Below are 24,548 nucleotides of genomic sequence, written 5' to 3'. Positions count from 1 at the left end.
AAGTAGCTTTGCATCAGTCCGGGGTTGCGAACGATTCTATCTATCTGTCTACGGAGCCGTGACACAACATTTGGAAATCACCACAGTGAAAAAAAAAAGAAGAGGGGCGGGGCGCCAAATTTTTATTTTGCACAAGGCACCACTTTGTCAAAGACCGGCACTATTCAGCACCCCTATAATTTTTCGCTCCGTGCAATTGCACTGGTCGTACCACCCTAAGACCGCCCCTACATCACAAGGAAGGACACAATTAACGTAATACAATGAAAACAATTAAATATTTGATTTCAGAAACATTCGATTGTGAGACATAACAATAAAAATGTTTATCATAATTCTATGGCGTTTGGTCAGAACATGATATCTCCAAAAAATGTCTTTTTGATCTAGTAGTAGGTCTTGTTAATTATAACTAATTAGAAGTGAGATAAATGCACAAATACATTCTGACGTATGATATTTTCATTTGCATTTGTGTGTATGATTTATTCCTGATTTTTAAATGGCTATGAAAATGCTATATCTCAAAAATGTGATTTTGGAGTTGTTATATTCTGACCAAACACCACAGAATTCCGAGGTCATCAATAGATATCTCAATTCCGAAATATGCTTAATCTTTTTAATATTAATCATACATATATATAGTACATATAGGCTCACAAAGACATACTAAAACTATAGCCAGGGCCGGAACTAAAAGGGGGGGGGGCAAAAGGAAATTTTTAAGAACAAAAATATTGTTTTAAACTCATCGGATCTTGTAAATGTGGAGTTGGAAAAATTCCCCCCCCTCCCCCACAGAAATCCTGTTCCTGACTATTCACAAGGACCTTGTAAAGATAAATTTCATTGAAAAATTCACACACAACAGATATTGTTATCTATCATTATTTTTCAACATTTTTGAGATAGAATTAATCCTTTAATTTTCTCAGGCCCCTCGACACAATAACAAAGAAAATGTTGACCCAATGAAAAAAGTTTCTATCATGAGACATACCTATAGTGTTAATACATTCAATAAGAGAACTTAGCCACGTCCATTGGCAAAAACCTGTGCAAACTTCTCAACAGAATAACAAAATTCACTTCATTTTTTAAATTTATTTTGGAGGAGGATTTCTTTTATGTGTGTGTGCTTATTCTTTCCTCCTCTACAACTTCCCTCTTTGTCACTTGAGAGGAGAGCAAATTCTTCCACTGAAATATTGTGGTAAGACAAGAGCTCGATTAAATCGCAAAACAAAAAAGTCTAGGGGCCAAAACAATTTTTTAGGAACCTAATGATTTTTCCTGAGACAAATACGTCCAAAACAATGTTTTTTCTTCTTTTAAAGAACATAATAACTCCTTTTCATGTTTGTACATATGCTGATATAAGTTCCAAACATTTTAAATAGTTCTCCGACGTCGATTTGAAAACAAATGCCAATTTCTTAATTGCCATGGCGACCTAGGATTCATCAAGCCCTGGTTAGGACATATTCTCATTTGCTTGGCACTACCAATTTTGTTTGACTCCCTTCAGAATGAATCAACTTGTGCTTCTTCAGATGAGAACTGGTTGGAAATTTCTGGCAATGAAAATCGCATTCATGTGGCTTCACTCCAGTGTGGACTTTGAGTATGTACAAATTGCCTATTTAAGAAAATATTTTACCACAGATATTACTCTCATGCGGCTTCTCTGCAATATGGACAATGTTTTGAGATTTCAACTTACTTGAGAAAATTTTTTATCACATATTTGATACTCGTATGGCTTCTCTCCCGTGTGTGATGGGAGAGAATCCCTTTTGTGACACTTTAAACTGCTACTTTCAGAAAATGTTTTATGACAGATACTCACACTGGTGTGGTTTCTCTCCTGTGTGGACTCTTCTGCATTGGTAAGAAAATAATTTACCACACATTTCACACTCATGTGGCCTCTCTGCATTATGGACCTAGTTGTGCACTTTTAAATTGCTAATGTTAGAAAATGTTTCACCACAGATATCACACTTGTGTGGTTTCTCTCCACTATGGAGAAAGACACACCCTGTTGTGAGACTTTAAATTGCTGGCTTGAGAAAATACTTTACCACACGTTTCACACTCATATGGTCTCTCTCCAGTATGGACCCTGCCGTGCATTTTTAAACTGCCAACATTAGAAAATAAGTTACCACAGATTTTACACTACTGTGGCTTTTTTTCCAATGTGGACTTTTTTGTGCTTATTTAAATCGCCTACAACAGGGAATGTTTTACCCCAGACATCACACTCATGCGGTTTCTCTGCACTATGGACCCTGCTATGTGATTTTAAATTATCGACTCGAGAAAAAGTTTTATGACAGATTTCACACTTGTGTGGCTTTTCTCCAGTATGGATTTTTTTGTGCTTATTTAAATAGCCTACTATAGGGAATGTTTTACCACAGACATCACATTCATGTGGCTTCTCTTCTGTGTGAACTTTTTTGTGCCTATTTAAATCACCTACTACAGGGAATTTTTTACCACAGATGTCACATTCATATGGCTTCTCTCCTGTGTGGATTTTTATGTGAATGATTAAACTGCTACTTCGAGAAAATGTTCTATGACAGATATAACATTCGAATGGCTTTTCCCCAGTATGGACTCTTTTGTGAATGTTTAAATCGTTACTTTGAGAAAATCTTTTGTGACAGATATCACACCGGTGTGGTTTATCTCCTGTGTGAACTCTTCTGTGTCGGTAAAAACTACTTTGGTAAGAAAATACTTTACCACACATTTCACACTCATATGGCCTCTCTGCAGTATGGACCCTGTTGTGTACTTTTAAATTGCCAAAGATAGAAAATGTTTTACCACAAATTTCACACTGATGTGGCTTCTCTCCTGTGTGGACCCTATAGTGTTTTCTCAAACTGCTAATGTTAGAAAATGTTCTACCACAGATTTCACACTTGTGTGGCTTCTCTCCAGTGTGGACTCTTCTGTGTCGGTAAAAACTACTATGGTCAGAAAATATTTTACCACAGATTTCACACTCATGTGGCTTCTCTCCAGTATGAACCCTGTTGTGCATTTTTAAGCTGGCAACGTTAGCAAATGATTTACAACAGATTTCACACTCCTGTGGCTTTTTTCCAATGTGGACATTTTTGTGCTTATTTAAATCACCTACTACAGGGAATGTTTTACCGCAGACATCACACTCATGCGGTTTCTCTGCACTATGGACCCTGCTATGTGATTTTAAATAATCTACTCGAGAAAATGTTTTACGACAAATTTTGCACTTGTGTGGCTTTTCTCCAGTGTGGATTTTTTTGTGCCTATTTAAATCGCCTACTACAGGGAATTTTTTACCACAGATGTCACATTCATATGGCTTCTCTCCTGTGTGGATTTTTATGTGAATGATTAAACTGCTACTTCGAGAAAATGTTCTATGACAGATATAACATTCGAATGGCTTTTTCCCAGTATGCACTCTTTTATGATTGTTTAAATAGCTACTTTGAGAAAATGTTTTATGGCAAATATCACACTCATGTGCCTCCTCTTTTGTCCGGACTGTTTTGTGCATATTTAAATTGCTGCAGCAAGAAAACGTTTCACTACAAATATCATGAATTATGAATTTTTAAATTACCTACAAGAGAAAATGTTTTACCGTAGATTTTTTTCACACTAATGTGACTTTTCCTCAGTGTGGAATGTTTTGTGTTGGTAAAAACTGCAAATGTCAGAATATTTTTATCACTAAACATCACACTTATATGGCCTTTTTTGCTACGGAATCATAATGATTATTTACATTGCTTACTCGAGAAAATGTTTTGCTGTAAAATTCACATTTGTGCAGCTTCTCTTGTGTGTAGACTCTTTTGTATCAGTTCAAATTGCTGATGTCAAAAAAAATGTTTCATCACAATTGTATAGCTTCCCTTATATCCAGAAAGTTTTCTGTACATTTGAAATTTTTGCAAAAAAAAAACAGATTCTTTCAATAAAATTCACTCATGTGGCACCTGATCAGTGTGAATTTTTGCGTGCTTGTTTGAAGTGTTGATCTGATGAAACGTTCAACAGATGTAGCTCCTTTTTGTGTAGATTTAAAAATTGCTAATTCATGAATATATTTTGTCACAGATGTTTGTTTTCTACGATAAGGACATTTCAGTCTGTTCTTTTAATGTACATAATGTAAATCATTCCCTTTTATCAATGTTCTTCTTTAGCACTGGCAATCATGCAAGTTTTCTTCAGTTTCAAATTTGATCAGAAGCTATATATAGTATTTAAATCGATATAAAACTGCCATTTCTATCATCCACATCATCTTCATTATGTAATCTTGCGGATGATTTACTTGTTTGCATCTTTAAGATGTTTCTGAACAGAGCAGGCAACCAAATTTTTCATAGTTTCTGCAACTCTTTTGAAATCAGGCGTTTTTCAAAAAATTTTCTCAACATATCCTCTTGTAAAGCTTATGCTGTTTTACTCTGCATATTATGATGGGAATCTTCAATTATCTGCAAAAGAAGAAATATCATCATCGCAAAGTCTAAATCTATTACAATCAAGGTTGGGAAGGTTTGGGCAAATACTGTAAAACCCTTGGTATTTACCATACTGTCCAAAACACCCACTTCAAAAACAATATACAAAAAAAGAAAATCACAGTAAAGATAATGGGCTCCATTAATAAAAAGAAGGAAATGCTTACAAGCAAAAGAATCAAATTAAAAGCAGAAGCTTCAAGTAAAAGGTAAAACCTTCCATCCGTATCAATAACTAGTTATAATACCTGGTGCTGCCCGGGTTTTATTTAATGAAGCTTTTTGGATCACGTGATATCTCCTTCTTTCTTCGAGGGACATGCAAACCGTGTCTAGATTTGAAGAAACGTAGAAATTAATATGTTCCCCTTTTTAAGGGGGTGCTGGTATTTTGATTCCCACCCCCCAAAACTTCAAGTCATCCATCTGCCTGTTTCAGCTTCCATAAATGCATAATTAAAGCTACAGAATTTCTTCCATGTACTTTACTGGCCCATAATTAATTTTAAATCATCCTAAACTATATGAATTTATGCAGTTGAATATCAAAAGACAAAACACAAAGAACTTAATTTTCATGCTTGAGAAGATACAAATAAAAAGTTGAATTCAATGTTATGGGCCTGGATATCCAACTCAAAAGTAGGTTTGGCTAATTACTTCATATTTAATTTTCTGCGCTTCGTATTTCTCTAAGTGAACTGAATATTTCAAAAATCTACAATTCAATACAATTTTTGAAATTATTGATGTGGCGGAAAATCCCACTATAAATTCCCGCATTTCTACAGTAAAATCGGCAATTTTAACACTGATTTCTATGGGGATCATCCTTTGCCTGACCCTCAAAATGATGCGTCAGACATCTATTCAAAAAGCCTCATTACTTGGAGGATTGAAAAAGCGGCAAACTATTATAAAGGCATAAACTATTATACATATATTTGCAGCATTAAAGAAGTGAAAAACCATTGTAAAGGCATATGTATGTCTGCCTGCCAATGCATCTCAGACATGTACAACAAAGTATTTGACCTTTTTTTCTGTCATTTCCATAGTTTTTTCGAAATAACATATTTTGAAATCAAAACTTTTTATTTCGGACAGACAATGGGTTGGTAATTTATAATTTAACATCTTGGTTTGAAATGTTAAGTTTTTGTCTGTGAACAGCAAAAATGCTTCCCATAACAGATTGCACAGAAATGTTCGAGTGAGAGAGCTTTCTAAGCTATTCTAAACAGGCTATCAAATATCTATACTTTCACTTTCTCAGAAATAATATACAAAATGTGATAGGTGCTCCAGAGACTCATCCATGATGTTTGAAAAAAAAAATCCATGCCAATGAACAAATTCAAAAAAACATGCCCCCCTCCCAGTTTGAATTTTGGCTCTGGTAATATTTTTAAAATGCCGTCAAAGTGGACACTGAACTTGTTCAGTCGTAGCCTGTATTGCAGTGAAATCTCGCTACAAAGATATTCGATATAATGATATATCCCTCTACAACATATGTTTTCATATCTTGTTTGGAAGTGTCTATAGGCACTTTAACGTTAAACTCCTTTCGACACAAAGATATCCTTTACAGCAATAAATAGCTCCATAATAATATATTTTCAGATTTATCATCTGCTACAATGATATTTTTTGCATTTCGCTCAAAATCACCTTCATTTATGTTCCTTATAGTGTTTTTCTTCTTCTTTCTAGCATGTTTAATAATGTTGGTATATTGTACTAATTAACAATGTTACCCTTTGAAAGCATAAATAAAGTTACAGTGAAGCTTCTTCCTGCGTGGCATACAAAAGTGTTGTACGATAAACCACTTCACAGTGTGAAACAACTAACTGAATTTTGTTCACCAAATTACGCAAATAATTCATTACATCAATGAATAATCAATTTAGCTTTAGAAAATTATTGCACAAAATTGAAAAAAAAAAAAAAACGTTCTATTTCATAAAACTTCTTACAAACGCTAAAAAATTTCTCCCATGGACCAATTTTAGCCCTAACCTAACTAATTTAACCTTTACATCATTTTTTAGCCCTCTGGGGCTGTCAGACAACTTACTAACTGCAGTGAGGGATGTGTGAAAAAAAGACCAGGTTTTGCATGTACGTCAGTAATGTAGTGTTAGAGAATTTGTTCAATTGGGAGCTAGTCGAAAGTTTTGCTGGAAAAATGCAGCCGAATTTAAAGAATTATTCAGAAATTAGAATTAATCGGTATAATTTTAGCTAATTTTTCCCATGAGTTACATTCAAAGATTCAGATGATCAATCTATTTACAGCCCCACACACCAGTGTCGTTAAAGGGCCAGTACTTTTAAGCTCTGAAAATTCAATGTCGTTTGTGGTTGGTTGAAATATCCGAATTTCAGTGTCTTTTACAGATCAGAAATGTTTCATTTTTAGTGCTTAGCTTGAATCTTAGCCGTAAATGATACACTGTAAACAGTTACTGCGCTTGTGCGTGATTTTCAAAAAGGTTGTTAAGATTATCAGTTGACGCAAATATTTCTGGTGTTTGGTGGGAGTTTGACCCTTTAATAAATGGTCGTAGATGGCTCAGGTTGATGGGAGGGATGGTACGTTTTTGAGGTTTTTGTGAATATCAGGGAATAATATTAATAAAGAGCTCTCGTCAGAGATGGTAACTGAAAAAACCAGTCTGAAATAGAATCAGAATAGCTGGGAGAAAATTTAATTTTCATTGAAATTTATAAAATATACCATATGTTTTTGTTAAAATGTAAGAAATATTTAGATTAACTAAAAAGTGTTAATTACATTAATAAACATTTTATTTTAATTATTAGAAGTTTGAATGATGGGTGGGATACAGTTTAGACCCCTTCAGAAAGACGCCAACTGTGGCACCTCTGAAACTACCTTCTGCTTCAACTGGATTATACTGCCTTCTAGGTCTGCTAGGGCTTTAATTCTGCTTAGTGAAATATTGCCATGTAGAGAGAATTGCCATGTTTCCAAATGTGGTGAAAACAGAGTTGATAATTTCAGTCCGGGTGTAGGGGCCCCTTTAACGGCAGGAGGAGCAAAGCCGTTTGGGGGCCCGCACCGAATGAAGTTCTGCCTACAGGTGCAGCCACTGATTTGCATATTTGCATGCACCTATGTTAGCGATTGTAGGAAACATTTTCTGCGCTAATGCATTGTTGAACTACGTGTCATTTCACTTCCATCACGCATTGTTGCAGGATGTTCTGCTCAACGCCTTTCGTTTCAGCATGGATTTTTTAAATTCTTGACGTGTTAAATAGCTTCTGTTGAGCCGAGGGTTAGTAACTTCAATAACTTTGGAATTTATTTTTTGAGTGATTTTTAATTTCTTATTGTCATGATTCTTTTTAAAATTTGGTAGCATGAGTTTACCGCCCATTCAATTCCGCGTGGATCATTTCAATTTATTACGTGCATTTTAGATTACAAAATCCATGATTATTTCATATATGTGTGCCCTAAGGATTATCTCACGTGTTTGTGCCCTAAGGATTATCTCACGTGTTTGTGCCTTAAGGATTATTCAATTTCTATGGGATTATTGCTGTGCGGTGGAGGATGTAAAAAAAAAACAGGTGAATGATGGAAAAAAAAAACATTTTTATTTCCCTTTTGCGGGTTTACATCGGACTCAGCACTGCTTGGCATCGTGGCACCAAAGCAGTGCCAAGAAGGGTGCCTATACTGCTTTTCACCCTTATGTTTAATATGCATAATTTTTTTTTTATTTCCACGTTTATAATCATTTTGGGGGAACAGATGCAGTATGGTCCGCCACGACTTTGTTCTCGCAACAAGTCGCCAAGACCGTCATAATGCTTCTCTGGGTTGCCGTATTTTTTAACACTTTTCCGGTTTCGTTGGGTGATACTAGATGGCGCTGGCTTCACCAAACGGTATTTTTCTTTTGTTTACCGCGTTTTTTCAAAAATTCTAAGCAGCCGTTGTTCCATTTCCAGCGCGTCTCTCTCTCTCTCTCATTATTATTCCTCCCTTCTGTAGCTCTAGTTATTTGGATTATCTACTGCTCAGGTTGTATCATACCATTTTATTATTTCGTTGTATTTATTAGTTATTCATCCATTGCCGTGCCTTCTGTTTTATCGGTTTATTATTTAAAATGAACCTACAGAATTTTTCATGCCCGGATCCGTTTATTTAAAAAAAAGGGTCCGGGTTTTAGTTTTAATACATAGAATATTTATGCCCGGAATTCCTTATGCCCCGATCTTTTTATTATTAAAAAAATTGGCCAGGTGTAATTTTTTTTAACTGATATTTTTTTCTATTTTTATGCTTGGTGGTTTCTATTATGTTTTGCACGCTGATGTTTTTTTTTTCGGCGTCCGTAGTGTCTGACGGCCTTGGCGACTCTTCGTCGGGCCATCAGACATGTGTGGCGCCAAATAATCGCCAAGTGGCGGACCATACGACAGCTGTTACTGGGCTTCGAGCCAAAAGAAAGCACAAAGCAATTAACTAAATTAATTCATTAATTTTAATGAATTAACTTAGCTCAAGAGATCACGAAAAATATTTGTGCGGGGGGGGGGGGGGTCCCTCCCTGAATCCACATGCTAGACTGACCTATATACTTGAAGTGTTGACGGCAAATGAATAAGGTCCGAGGAATCGGTGAATCCATGAAAGATTGAATCCTAATTGTGTCTTTTGGACTTTTTGACTTCTCAAGATGGACGACAGCATTTACAACTTGACTTACCACATGTCCTTTTTTTACCAACCTAGGGCTTTAGGACAAGAAAACAAACTAAAATACAAAGCCAGTGTATTTAATTGTTTTTTAGAGTGAGAAAGAATTTAAAGCATAAAAAAAAATCACTATATAATTGGAATATATTTGATATATGAGATATTTACCATCATGTATATATTAAACACACTAAGGTGTGAAACTATTTAATTAAAAAGCATTTACAGAAGCCGGTAAATATTGTCGACTATAACTGCACTAAACCCATGAGGTAAACGAAAGAAGTTCGTAGTGGTTGTTGTCTTTCGAATCACCTTCATCCGATGTCATCGTCCTATTCCCTGACCATTTCACACTTTTTTTTCATCTCAAATAAATTTCCTTTCACAATAGTTATATTGAATGAAACATTTATCTTTTTGTGATTTTGAATTTTTTTCTCGATTTTTAGGGCATTCTCCAACGCACCATTTCTTTACTTATTTTTTAAAATTTAAGCCGGGTTTTCGTAGGAGCAGGTTTTCTGTGCCGCGCACAGCGCGACACGCCGTCCACTCACCAATAAGGAAAGCAGCATGACTGTTTTCCTACAGAGCGCAACGCGGCTCACGACAGAGCTTTACGTCGGGCGTGATTGGCCGACTGCTTCTGGAGGAGTCAATGCGTCGTGTGCCGCGGTTTTGCCGATATTCTCTTCACTCTCAGTGGCGTCGGAGCCGGGGGTGCTCGAGCACCCACGGAAGTTTGTAGAATGGGTCCGAGCACCCACAGAATTGATTCAAAAATCGAAATTTCCTACATGAATCTCAAGATGGGCACCCACAGACTCGAAACGCTTCCGACGCCCTTGTTCACTCTTGTGTATTTTCTTTCCCTTCCCTTCAAACTAGAGCATGCCATGTAGCATGCAGACGACATAGTAGCTGATGCCAAGGCCATATGCTATAGTATAGCCGCCCTGATCTGATGCGCCACGCTAGGAAAACACAAACGCGTAGCGTAATTATGTAACACGTTTCTCCCGGCGTGAAATGGTCTAATTCGGTTCACGCGGCGCAAGAAACCTATTCCTAGGAAAACCCGGCTTTAGATACGCGTGTGCCATCTTCCGAAAAAATGAATCGTCGTCTGACATGAAATTGAATCCCAACAGGAAAGTCTAATATGATATTTATCATAATGCTCTCCGAAAATTATCGTAGAGCCACTAACACATCCATCCATGATGAGCAGTTTCTCAGGATATGGCGCTTGTGCAGTGGAATGAAAAAATAATTGGAAGAGGAAAAATTGAATTAGATTTATTCTAACAATAATTTCAAATAAAACTTTTAATGGGGTTGAAATAAAAAAAATTCTCAAAAGGAAAATGAGAAGACCGTGATGACTTTTGAAGAAAAATGATTTCGAAAAATATTAAAACTACAACTACGAATAGGGGCGTAGCCAGAAATTTCGTTCGGGGACCACTTTCAATTCGGGTGGGGGAGCCCGCTACGCCTTTGACTACGAACTTTGTCCCTGATTTGTCTCAGGTGTTGATTTTTGGCGGGTCTAGGCACGACCACCTAGATAACCACCTAGATAGGTTATATAGGAGGTCGTGGTCTAGGTCAATTCGTCGCAGCGTCAATTCATCGTGCTTCAAACACGTCGCGGTTCAAATTTGTCGCGACAAATTTGAATTGCTTTAAAATACAAATGTTTGTTGTGATTTTATAAACAGGGTATTTGCTTTAGGCATAAAAATATGGAAATACTTTTTTTCTCATTTATTGGAAATGTTCCCCCCCCCCCTCCCTATTTCAATTTTTAACAAATGAAGAAAAGTATTAATTGAACTCATCGAGGGACGTTGGAACGTACACCAAGATAATAAATTGTGATTGAATAAATTTTCGAAATTTAATTTTTCACCATATAAGCCGCATTTCTGTCAGGATTTCCATTCCTCGCAGTGAGGGAAGTTGGGGAGCACACCCAGTGCCGTCTTAACGCATGGCCCTACCCGGACACGGCCCGGAGACCTCAAGAGAAGAGGGGGGACCCAACGAGAATGAGATCTGGTAGAAATTTTCTAGAATTTACTATGTAGGGCCTCAGAAAAATCGTTTGTCCCGGGGCCCATGATGTTTTTAAGATGGCCCTGAACACACCAAGATAATAAATTAGGATCAAATAAATTTTGAAAATTAAATTTTTACTGTATAAGCCATGACCATGCTTTCCGCTTTCTGTCGGAATTTCCATTTCTTGCAGCGAGGGGCGTCGAGACGCACACCAAGATTGCGATCAATGTGCCACCTCCCTCCCAGCACAATTTTCGTAATTCACTATTGAATATATCCATGTAAAGAATGCATCTCTGAGGAATTTTTTATTGACAATGTATCTAAGTTTTATGTACAACAGCTGTGAAAAGTCTTATTTTTAAGTTATTTTTTTGCAATGCAATGTACATTTCAAATCACCTTGTGTTATTATGCCGAAATAATATTCGAACACTCCGGCCATAGGCACCAGAACCTGGAGGCTGATGCCATTTGAGCCCCCGCCCCACCCCAATAACTCATGAGTATACAATGCAATGCACCATTCCGCGTCCTGCGTACGGGTTTGAGAGAGAGTCCCTTATATGCGAAATGAATGGCAATTTTCAGCCCCCCCTCATTTTCTTCATGTCGGCGCCTTTCACTGGCCAAGGGTGCCGGAAGTACACTGCTCAAAACAATTAGGGGAGCACATGGTTTTAACAAAATTACGTGAAGATGTATTCCGATAAGTAACATAAAATGGATCATCCACAATTTACAGCCTAGCAGGAAACGGAAGAAGAAAACTTCATATGCAAATCAAAGTTCATGACGTCAAAAACCAGAAAAAGGAGATAAGGGCAGAAATCGGGATGTTGCAGAAACGTCTGTTTTACTGCCGTAACTGTGAAATTCGATTGCGCAGTATTTTTTTTTTTTGAGACAAGGTGACTTGAGGATGTCTCAACAACGTGATTTACCGGAATCCATGGTATGGCGTGTTATAGGCAGACTGGAATCCGGGCAAACACAACGTAGTGTCGCGGACGCTGTTGGAGTCGCCAGAAGTGTTGTTGCAAGGCTGTGGAATCGATTCCAAGAAACAGGAAATGTTAGACGTCGACCAGGGCAAGGTCGGCCACGCGCCACTACAGCAACTGATGACCGGTATATACGGTTAACAGCCCGTCGAAACAGAACAGAGAATGCTACGCAGCTGCAAAGACGGCTTCTCTTGGCAACAGGACGAAGGGTGTCCAGCCAAACAGTACGTAATCGGCCTCATGAGGGAGGGCTCTATGCACGTAGGCCAATGGTCTGCATTCCGTTGACCCCCACGCCACCGTGCGGCCCGAAGAAGATGGACTGCTGAACATCGAGATTGGGAGCAACATGATTGGAGCCAAGTGCTGTTTACAGACGAGTCCCGATTCAGTCTGGAGTGTGACACCCGACGTGTTCTGGTATGGAGGGACAGGGGCACTTGAAATAACCCCGCATTCGTTCGTGAAAGGTCACAATACAGACGAGCTGGTTGGATGGTATGGGGTGGAATCAGCATAGGCGGACCTACGGGCCTGCATATCATTCGGAATGGCACTTTGACGGCCCGAAAGTATGCAGACGAGATACTGCGACCTCATGTCATCCCTTACGCTGGAGCCATTGGAGATTCCTTTGTTTTCCAGGATGGTAATGCCCGACCGCATAGAGCTCGTCTGGTGGAGAACATGCTTGAAGCTGAAACAATACAGCGTATGGAATGGCCAGCGTGCTCTCCTGACCTGAATCCAATCGACATGCTCGGATGACGCATTGCTGCGCGACCAAGGCCGCCTGTTACTGTCCGAGGCTTGCAGATTGCACTTCTTGAGGAGTGGAACAGTATTCCCCAAAGTCTGATCGATAACCTCATCGCATCCATGGCAAACAGGTGTGCAGCAGTCTTAGCTGTTCGAGGAGACCACACGCCCTATTACAACTCATGCATCATGTCTAAACAGTACTTTTTTTTATCGTTTACATGTAACCAAATTGTTGCCCTAAATCATCTTTTCATGTTTTTTCCATATTTTCAAAGAATTAAAGCTTAATTCCAAATTTTTTTACGTCTTTTTTCTGTATTGCGCATTGATACGCGTGTACTATCCATTGTATGCCAATACGTGGCTGTCTCGCACGGTTTTCTTCACTTTTTTGCTTGCTCCCCTAATTGTTTTGAGCAGTGTAGTTAGTCTTTTCGCTTGTATCATGCAAAATATATTTGTTGGAAAATGCTTGCTAGATGCTCAGAACTGATTCGTAATAACATGCAATTTACTTGATTACAAGGGCGTAGCGGGGGACTTGTGGGTCCACCCCCCCCCCCCAAAAAAATGTGAGAAAATGATCGAATGTCAATCGGTCATTTCTCACATGGAATTCTACCAGACCTCTTTCACATCTTAAGGGAAAAAAAAGTTCGACTGTGAAACTCTAACTATTGGATTGATGATTCTTGGTGAAAACTAATTTTTGATAAATTTTGATACATTAGGTGCGGTAGCCGAGGTTGATAAGATACTTACCTAAAAAATACCAAAGCATGTTTAGAGGTATCGCGTGTTCGATACCCGATTCGTTCTTGTCAGAAACTTTCCTGACACTGGGGAACAACAGAAACGGCGACACGACCACAAAAAACGTTTGCTACCGCAGGGAGTTCCACACCGAGGGGCTAGCGCACCAGCCTCTGGGTGAGTATAAAAAAAATCTACCGTCCGGAATCGGGAATGAATTGTATGTCCCGGTCTAATTATCCCTCGTGTGCAGAAAATGAAGGTAGTGCAACAAAAATGATTAATTATACATAGCTGGAAACACATTTGCGAATTTTCGGACGCTGAACGAACGTTTCGCATAGATGAAAACTTTGTCTCTTGGCTCACCCCACCCTGCCCGTAATATACAGCCGTGCATAGGCGTACGCAAATTTTTTTCGGTTTTTTCCTGCAAATTGAAACGGCTTAGGGGGGGGGGGAGAATCTCCCCTTTGCGTACGCCAATGCAGCTGTGGTTTTCAACCTTTTGTCTCACAGAGCTCTTTTTAGTATATTATTTCCATGGCGAGCCTCGCAGAGAAGCTTCCTTTTATTTATTTATTTATCATATTCACAGATTTATTTTATTGCCCTGGAGCCCTAGCCCCCAAGGGCTCCGCGGAGCACTGGTTGAGAACCACTGTGATACAGTATTTCTATAGAAATATAACAAAAATAAAAAAATTCAATATATATATATATTTTTTTTTAAATATAGCCCCCCCCCCCTTCCTTGCGTACACCTATGTGAGCACCCACGGATTGGAAATACTTCCGACGCCTCTGCCTCGTTTTGAATCATCGGACGACATTTTCGTTGTTTTTGGTCCTGTTCGAACGACACATGAGATTACGCCAGATTCCGGAAGAATTGTGGATAACGTATCTCATCAACAGCTTACCGAAGGAGGTGGCTAGGATCTGTGCCAGGGAGTCTGACGACAAGTTGAAGGACTATCGATCAAGCAACTGCTGTTGAAGCGATTTAAGCTACATGCGGACAGATTTCGACAAATTTTTGTAGAGCATCGTAAGAACTCGGAGAGTTCATGGCGTGACTTTTATTTCCAGTTGAAAACGTATCTTGAACAGTGTCGTCTTAACGCATGGGCCCATCCGGGCCTCACAAAAATGAGATCCGGTTGAAATTTTCTAGGATTTACCAGGTAGGGTTACCGAAAAACCACTTAGTCCGAGGGCCCATGATACTCTTGAGACGGCCCTGATCTTGAAGAGTGGTTAGCAGAAGTTAAGGTCATAACATTCGAGGACTTGATCAATCTAGTTATAGCTTATCAGATGAAGTAGTGCCCTCCACAAGTGAAAGAACATTTCATCGATGTATGGGCCATGTTGATCTCCCCATCGGAACGTGTATGAAGATGCCAGGAGTACCTTTACAAAGAAATTCAACCAGCAGTACGATGTCGAGGGTCGTCGAAAGCAAACACCGAGAAAATATCCACGGACGTCATCAAAACCAGTGATTCCCCAGACCTTTCGTGCAGATGAACAGACACCTCCTATGATCAGTCTGGATGAATAGCGACCTGTAAGCTGCTATGGATGTGGATACCTGGGAGTAATTAGAACGCAGTGTCCAACCTGTAACCCTAAAACCACAGAGATTACCGCTCAGATTGGTCAAATGGAACTGAATTTATGTACATCTGTAGCAAAACCCGTAGCGTTGTTGACAATTCATGTGAATGGCAAAGTGGGAACTGCCTGTGCCGACAGCGGTGCTACGTGATTGTATTGCAAGCGATAGTATAGTATAGTATAGAACTAACATCCCGCCAAACCCTCAAGCAGCACAACCACACCCCCAATCCCAGGGCACATCACCGCTCGACAAAGTCAGGACAGCACCGCGGGCGTGACCCCAGCCCCAGTCCCGACACCCGCGACAAGGCCCCACCGGCGTGGTCCACAGCGCCCCAACACGCCCCGCGAAGGGAGACCCCGACCACCTCCACCCCCAGGAACCTCCACTGCGGACACGAGAGAGAACCTGCCACAGGACGAGAACACCACCCCTCATCAAGTAAAACATGGAACGCCTCGCGACAAGGGCCCCAATCGGCGCGCCACTTCCGACCACGCATGAAGCCATCTGACCCGCCGACACCCAATCCTGCCCTCCTTGCCTCTTCCCGCACCTCCGAACGGTCTGGCCTCCCGTCCCTCTTTTCACCCGAGGAACTACATGCGGGTGCAACAGTCAAAGCTGCAATTTGCCGAAGTCATGTGCCACATCAAAAAATACTACAGATATATTAAATTGGTCGTCTGCAGCCATTGCCGAGAGAGGTATTCCGTGAAGTGCTGTGAACTTTGACTCTTTCGGGTTCTCCGCATCATCTTCTTCGTCGGTGAGATCTTGTTCTGCATATTCGACTCGTCTGTTGACCAGTCTGGCAGATCGCCTGAGTTGGCCCCTGTTTGCTGTTGTCGTCTCCTCATCTGGGCTGTTATCTTCATCCAGTTTGGCTTTTTCTGGGTGATTTTTCAGGAATCTGACCATTTCCACCAGCTTCCTTGTAGATTCAGGTCTGTCAAGGATTGCTATTGCAAGCGATACTCTGCATCGTATTTTGAAAGAGCAAAACGCCAAATTCTGTCAAGAAACTTTGAGAATCGTTCTTCAAACGGACAGCAATCAACGGTGAATGCGTTGACCACAACGGTATTGGTCAACATCCAATGGAAGCGACTAAGCACGAAATTCATAGTTCTTCCTGGAATCGTCGGTAACAGCACTCTTTTGGGAATCGACTTTCTGGAGAAAGCTGGTATAGTGTTGGATCTCAAGCGAAGACAATGGTTCTTCGGGAAAAATACTCGGAAGCGATTCCACTTCGTAAACGAGTCTAGGGTTAAAACTGTTCAATATGTAGTAAAGCATGTCAACTTGAATTCCTGCCAACTATGTCGAGTTGAAGGTAAGCAATGGAAACAGGACGAAATTATTTTCAGTCCAGGGGGAGGGGACACTCCCGAAGGTGAAGTTCACTATGGTGATATGGAATCCGAACCTCAGCGGTGGGATCGGTCTAGACGTCTCAGGAACCAAACGGGTTGCGTTCGTGACTATCCACGTAATGTTTCAGGCCATCCACGTCCTGCTGTCCGTAGCGAAATCCAACGATCCGCAGGAAGCTTCCATCACCAACCGTTGCAAGGGCAACCACGAGTTACTCTGACAGACGAGAAAGTACTAGACTCACGTTTCTGCGAGAACGAACGAGTCGAACTTTCCGGTGCCAGGCGACGCGGTCCAGGATTACCATGATATTTTCACATACGGCATCATTGTAGAATGCCAAGCCAAACAATAACGTCTAACAATAGCTTCCGTGAGTCAAGAACCCAAGCAAGTATAAGCAGTGCTAGCAATGGGAACTAAATGCAGGGGGAGCGGCTTTAAGTATTCTGATAAAAACCTTAACGCACGTCGATCAGAAGGTCGCAGCCATGACAAAAGAAGTCGTGAAAACAGATTGACTCCCATGCGAAGCCTTTCTAGAGGTTCTGTGAAGCAGAAGATGGAACGAAAACGGAATGAACGCAAAGATTATGCTGACAACGGTCCCAGGCAGGGTTCTCGAAGGAAGAACTGGTCGACTAAGTTCACGCCACAACGATATAGACCGTACCCTGTGCTAGCCCAGAAATCGCCTACGAGGTGCATTGTCGCTGATCCGGCCAAATCGGGTCTCTCTCTCTCGCGGCGTATACCACACACCATGCGGAAAACCGATTACTGTTTCTTTAGTGCCATTACGGAAAATGGCAAGACTCCCAAAAGTTGACCTCCCTCTCACATCAAGTAGGGAACCGGATGCTGTATCCGAAGTGCCATCAAGGAAGAGGAGACAACCTCCCATTCCTTGCCGGGACGTCCACGAAACCAGAGGGGGGAGTATGTAGCAGGCAAGCTGTTCACAAGGACGTACAATAATACTTTTATTCACGAGACACGTGAGGTTTAAGCTTGTATCGAGAGACGAAGACGTTCTCGAGGAGTTCGATTTTAACCTTCATGACGAAGGGTTGTCAGTTTCGCATTTTAACGTAGAGTTGTTCTGTATTAATGTAGAATAAAGAAATTGTTCAAGTTCACTGCTCCGTATACACCACACCGACCGTCACAATTTTTATATAGTTAAATTTTTAACGTAATTGATATGGTAATTACTAGGGCTCGGATTTCTGTCTTTGCATTTTTTTTTTTTTTTTTTTTTTTTTGCATATCTCGCTATTTTTACGGGATAGAGCATATTTTCACAATTTTAAGCCATATATTGCATATTTCACAATTTTAAGCCATATTTTGCATATTTCATAATTTTTATCGAGATAAAGATAACAGTTTTTTCTTCGCTATTCTAATCCCGCTTCAGGCTGGTTTTTACAGTTTCCGCCTCTGACGAGATCTCTAAAGGCTTGGATTTATATGCACTAAAAATGGAGTCATTGCTGATTGGTAAAACATCCTGAAATTCAGGTTTTTCAACCAATCAGCAATGACCTTGAATCTTTGGAGCTTAAAAATACTAGCCCTTCAGGTATACTGATGTGATGTAGCTTAAATCGCTTCAACAGCAGTTGCTTGATCGATAGTCCTTGAACTTGTCGTCAGACTCCCTGGCACAGATCCTAGCCACCTCCTTCGGTAAGCTGTTGATGAGATACGTTATCCACAATTCTTCCGGAATCTGGCGTAATCTCATGTGTCGTTCGAACAGGACCAAAAACAACGAAAATGTCGTCCGATGATTCAAAACGAGGCAGAGGCGTCGGAAGTATTTCCAATCCGTGGGTGCTCACATAGGTGTACGCAAGGAGGGGGGGGGGCTATATTTAAAAATAGATTAATCATCTGAATCGGTAATGGTAACTCGTGGGAAAAATTGGCTAAAATTGGTAGATGGGGGGAATGGTTTAGCGTTTGTGGGAAATTTTGAGAGTTTTATCAATTAAAAAGAATTATTTATTTTAATTTTATGCAATGCTTTTCTAAAGCTGAATGCTTGGCTAGGTATTTTCACCTATAGATGGCAGCACATTAATTCTGCATTTGTAGGGAAGAACTTACTCAAAAGGGACGTTTTTGAGGGAAATTTTGGCTTTTTTAGATCAGTTAGTAAAACGAAGAATTTTTGTTCATACAATAAGTAATGGTTCCAAAATTTAGGCTGCATCAACACTTCTCATTATCATATTATTTTTCTAAAACTAATGTTATTTGAGATGGGAATGAAAAAAATTTTAGGACATATATATTTTTCATTTTATAGGGTATGTTTACAGATTTTCAAGATCATCAATGAATTTTTCATAGAGCATATTTTAAAAGTTTTTAGAGCATAATAATCCTAGCCCTATTAGTTACAATAATTAAATAATAAAATATTAATATCAATTGAAATTTTAATTTCGATGACCTTCCCAAAATGACAAAAATTAATTATTTTTAGTAAACTACGTGTACACTTTTGTTCACGTTTTTTATTTTACGTATAAAACAAAACCTACATACAAGATTGCGTGGAACGTGTACAGTGAAGAATCGACGTCGTGACGAATTAATTTAATGATAAATTTGATGTCACGACGAATTTGTACTGCGACGAACTGAGGAGCGACAAATTGACCGGCTACGATTTCTGACCAAAGTCGAGAATGTTTACCAGACAGGTTTTGATGTTGGGATCGTGCTCTCACTGATGAAATGAGTTTCGCCCTAATCGCGGGTAAGAGTGGTCGGTTGTCTTTTTTTGGTTGTGTGTCGTATTTATCGAGTACTTTTTTTATTTTTTTAGCACAGTTGTGCCTTAATTCAATTTTTAGTTAATTGATGTTTTTCACAGTTCTAATTAGTAACTATTAGAAATTTTTTGTTAGGGTGCCGCGTAAGCGGTCTTTTGTGGAGACTTGGAAAAGTAAGTCACTTTTTTTTTCCTTTCTTCGCTGTCTTATGTCATCAAATGGAAAAACTTCAGTAATGGCTAATTCAATTAACATGGGAGTAGACTCTGTTACCCACGTGGTATCAAACAAAACAAATTTTGACATTCTTAAACAGGCCTCGAATTCTGGTGAAGAAAAATTTAGCATTCTGCTAAAATGGAAGGAAATTGAGGGTTTTTTTTCTGAAATTGAGCCCAAAAATCTTCAACAATTTTTTGAAAGAAAATAATCGTTCACCCAATGACATCACTTCAACACACTTCACGTCCACAAAACCATCCGGTTGTGGAAACATCAAACATAAATACGGCTATGAATATTCTGAATTTGAAATCGTTTCTGGACATTCATATGAAACCAGTTACTTCTAGAAAAATTATCCATTCGATTTTTACTGAGGAAGCACAAGAAGATTTGAAAGACTTAATTACAGAAATTGAAGAAAGGAATAATTTATGTGTATTGGAAGTAAGGAGATTCACTTTTAAATGTAAATCAACTATTAATGTCCTGGTCGCCATCTTGGGTCATTATGTGCCAGAAAATAGTATGGTTGATCAGAAGAAATATCAAATTATTCATTGATAGACCGAGACAGTGCCTAAAATGCTATAAATTTACCCACCCTACAAAATATTGTTTCCGTACAGCACCCATTTGCATCAAATGTGGTTCTGAATCCCATTCTTCAAATCATTGCGCATCTGAATCCCATTCTTCAAATCATTGCGCATCTGAAAATCTCAATTGCTCGAATTGCAATGCTCATCATATGGCATCTGACCATAGCTGTGAAATATATAAATTGGAACAAAAATACTGGAATTCAAATGTCAAAACTGTGTTCCTTTATCTCTCGCGCGAGCCAGGAAAGTATTTAAAGACAGAAACAATTCTCTGGGTAAAAGGATTTCACAATCAAATCGGCTTGACATTCTTAAGAACCTGGAATGGATCACAAAATCAGTGTTAAATCCATGTTTGATCAGTTACACAAGGAGTTGGATTTAATCAAGGACAATGGAATCCCCTATCATAAACAGGGGGTGAACTATCTCTGCAGTCCTTAGTAACTACTAGTCCTAATGAACTACCGGTCGGAAGACTGAAGCTAAGGACCGCTTCAACTACTAGTAGTTAAGAGGTACTATGTACTACCAGTCCTTAAGGTCACGTGACGTGAAACAGTAGTTAGAGGGGGAGAAAATTTTTGGTTTCGAGAGTAACAGATCTCTAACCAATCGGGATGCCGTTTGAAGCCTACAACTACTACTAATTATTTAACAATCGTTTTTCCGCAGTGGGTTGTGGCAGCGATTTCATGTTTACAAACAAACATGTTGTAAACAAACTTTTTTTTTCCGAAGGACTCGCCATACATTTTTTTGTCACCCGTGTTTTGCAATTTTTTTTTCTCTAATATCGCTGGCTAGTCAAAGTATTTTTCTTGTCCCAGCTCATGGACCCCACTTTTGGATGCTTGAAGAAGCGAGTATATGGGACCCCAGCTGCATATAAGCGGGTCGCATACTGATGAAATCAAAATTTGAAAAAAAAATTCTTACAACCAAATGTAAGATTTTAAATTAAGGTTACCGGCACTAGTTGAGCCTATGGCCGTAATGTGCCTTTTCGGGGCAGACTTTCCCTTTTTTTTTGGGGGGGGGGCGCCTCTTCTTGAAAGGGTTATTATGCAAAATAATTATAGATTTTTGGGCCCCCTATTCACCTCGGGAGCCGTACTTGAGGCCCCAGCTGAATACTGTTTTTAATATTGAGTGCTACTTTTTTTTAAAAACCAATTTGTTAAATGATTTTTTAATTATCCATTTTTATTCCTTTTAAATTCATTGAAACAACGAATTGCAAATTCTTTCTGGAGCAATTAAAATAATAAATTATTGATAATTTATAATTAAAAGAATTAACTGCCTTGCTGCGTATTGTAGTTCTGTATTTTAAACTATGGGTTTCTCCTCAGTATTAAAAAATATTATCAGAACATGATTCTCTATGAATGAGCACTTACCTGTTAATGCAAGTGAATACTTCTATATTAAAGATCTTTCATCAATTTATCTGTTTCATATTTAGCTTCCAACAAATAACTTCACCTGATAACTTTCATTTGATCGTATATTTCATTTCAGTTGATTAGAAGATGAATGATTGATTGAAGTTGATTAATAGAAACATGAATTGAATAACAACTTGCACACATGATTTGTCATACAAAAACATTTTATTTCAAACATATATTCATAGAAAGTTATCATAATCACAATTTATTTGTTGTACTTTTCTTAGAAATCGCATCCTTCAAGAATATAATTTTTTGAGATTCATTAATTTTCATTTGCATCTTCAAATGTTGATTTACCTGAAATTAGAAAGAGGAAGAAAAAAACACCTTTATTATGCTTATCAATCTTTAAATGTACTGTATATTTGATTTCAAATTATAACAGTCTTTATTTGCATAAGTAGAGATAATTCGTGCACAATAGCACTTTGTTGACTCGCCACCATTTTATCACAGTAGGATCCAAAATGCATCAACTGTGTTTTACAAGGGAGGCCTGGCATTGCACACAGATGCACTTGTTCATGTCTAGATCTTTTTACCTAGGGCTTCACAAATCTTAGGAGCCAACATTGCAAAAAAGAAAACCATACTGACACCTAAAATTTTCTATGCAGATCACAAAATATTTTGAGTTTATGTCTGCATCTTCCGATATGTGAAGATCATCACCAAGTGCTAAAAAAGTTGAATATAATTTGTTTTTACTTTGGATTATTTCTCCTAAAAATATGCTTGGCTGCCAAGAAATTTGGCCGGCACCTAAAATGTTTTTCAATTTTTCGAGCCATGGTTCTACCCTAAAATTTTGGTCAGACAGATGAAGTGAAAAAACCTATTGGCACGCAGCTAACTTCAAATTTTCACTTTACTTTCAGCTTCGCTCTAAAACACATCCTTAGCAACCTCTTGTGGATCAGGGAACCCTATTTAAATTAACATAGAAATTTTGCAGTGTTGTATGGTCTTACTAGTTAAAAAGTATAATATTATTTGTCGTCAAACATATTGTTTTAATATTTCCATTCACAAAATTTGCTCATCAGTAAATATAACACGTTTTTCAAAGAATTAATATTGCTTTTCAGTTAGCAAAGCTTCTAAAGGTTTTTTTTAATGCCCTCCCTCTCATTTATATAGCCAAGACAGGTTTTTCTACAGTATACATGTTTTTACTTGCACTGGTCAAATTTTGAGTGGTACAGGTAGCCATTAAGAAATCTGTCTTAATTTGCTCAATTCAATTATGTCAAAAAGAGTTGTTCTTTCAATAGTATCTGAAAAAATTATGATTATAAAGAAAATTACTCATAAAAAGATATTTCTCGAGAAAAACCAATATGGTATGGACTAAAAACAATGCCACCTTTCCCCCCCCCCTGCTTATTTTGTTTTTGCACACATAAAATGAGTTGCTGAAATTACAATAATTTCAGAGGGAAGTATATTTCTGTTAAGTTTTATATTGAGAAATATTCAAGTGATTGTACAGTTTACAATTTTTATGAATTTTCTCAACTTAAAATTGAATGTGTATGAAATAGGTTATTTTAATCATGGTGCAACATAAATAAGACACTGAAATACAACATTTCTTAATAAATATGTGAATTTATGTAATACAACCTCTCCGAAACACTGTTATGTCTGCGATCTGATATAACACCAAAATTCTTTGGATGGGATGGTGGCATTAAATCGGGGGTTCGACTGTATTTGTTCCCCTAGGGTTGTTGATACAAATGAAATCAGTGAAAATGATGCGACACAATGTTAAAATTTATGTCATTAAATCATGCATGGAAATATTTTATTTTACATGAAAATAATAATGGAAACTGTTGCTCAAAGTCAAATACAAAGAATTAAAATTACCTTTGTTTGCTCTGGGAAGAGTTTTTTGGTAACCTTAAAAACCTTCACATTACTTCGTAGCTACCTACAGCCAATTTCCTGGGAAACAAAATTTTTCAAGAGTTAGAAAAGTCTCACAAATGTATATACAATATATATATATCAGCTGTTTACTAACAACATCGTTAAAAAATAAATGCTTGTTAAAAGTTTCAGTTCCACAACATCTCAAAATGTTATATTTTAAAGTTCTTAAGTATTCGACATGGAAATTTTTTTTCTGTCGTTACCCATACACACAAAATCAAAAACAATTTTTGGCAAAAAATTCAATTTGAACACACACAGCAAGGCCATAACCCAAATACTGAAGTAGTAATATGTTTCAAACACTAATCTGCTTCCTTTCATTATAATATATATATACCTCAACACTAAAAACTGTGCGTGAAATTAAAACTTTGTTTTTTAGTCCCATTGTACGAACTTCATTTTTTATATCAACAAAACAATATAATGATTCCTTATTAAATATTCATCTCAGAGTGAGTTACAGAGTGCAATTTTTAAAGTAGCAGCATATGATTTTTTTCTGAAAATTTAACTTTCACTAAGTATTACAATATTGTTCATTTGAACAGTTCAAAATATCAAATCTATATTTTAATCCTTTACACTAAATTTAGTGCACAAGTTTTACAAAATTTAATATTTAACATTACTGCCAA

General features: G+C 38.2%; 1 protein-coding gene and 1 long non-coding RNA gene across 2 annotated transcripts; both read right to left on the bottom strand.

The window, feature by feature from the left end:
- Positions 1-268: 268 nt before the first annotated feature.
- LOC149065160 (uncharacterized) lies at positions 269-9,577 on the bottom strand. The gene is made up of 2 exons (XM_089254466.1): positions 9,463-9,577; positions 269-4,520 (listed from the first exon to the last, which is right to left on the bottom strand). The coding sequence occupies exon 2, from the start codon at positions 3,566-3,568 to the stop codon at positions 2,180-2,182; it is 1,389 nt and encodes a 462-aa protein (XP_089110592.1). The 5' UTR covers positions 3,569-4,520; positions 9,463-9,577; the 3' UTR covers positions 269-2,179.
- A 12,389-nt stretch (positions 9,578-21,966) lies between these two features.
- On the bottom strand, positions 21,967-24,544 carry LOC149065159 (uncharacterized). Its single transcript, XR_016195680.1, has 3 exons — positions 23,842-24,544; positions 23,593-23,690; positions 21,967-22,263 (listed from the first exon to the last, which is right to left on the bottom strand). It is a non-coding gene; the product is annotated as an uncharacterized LOC149065159 (long non-coding RNA).
- Positions 24,545-24,548: the final 4 nt, after the last annotated feature.

Source organism: Pholcus phalangioides, unplaced genomic scaffold, assembly GCF_987345545.1.
Source record: "Pholcus phalangioides strain wild (caught in Gottingen) unplaced genomic scaffold, Ppha-v1.0 ptg000041l_1, whole genome shotgun sequence".
In the NCBI taxonomy this organism is placed as follows: Eukaryota; Metazoa; Arthropoda; class Arachnida; order Araneae; family Pholcidae; genus Pholcus; species Pholcus phalangioides.
The sequence above is the reverse complement of the archived record's forward strand: the minus strand, read 5'-3'. Positions and strand labels throughout refer to the sequence as shown.

What these genes read in the sequence shown, in the direction of transcription:
- LOC149065160 (XM_089254466.1), bottom strand. Translation starts at nt 3,568, where the DNA reads ATGCACAAAACAGTCCGGACAAAAGAGGAGGCACATGAGTGTGATATT.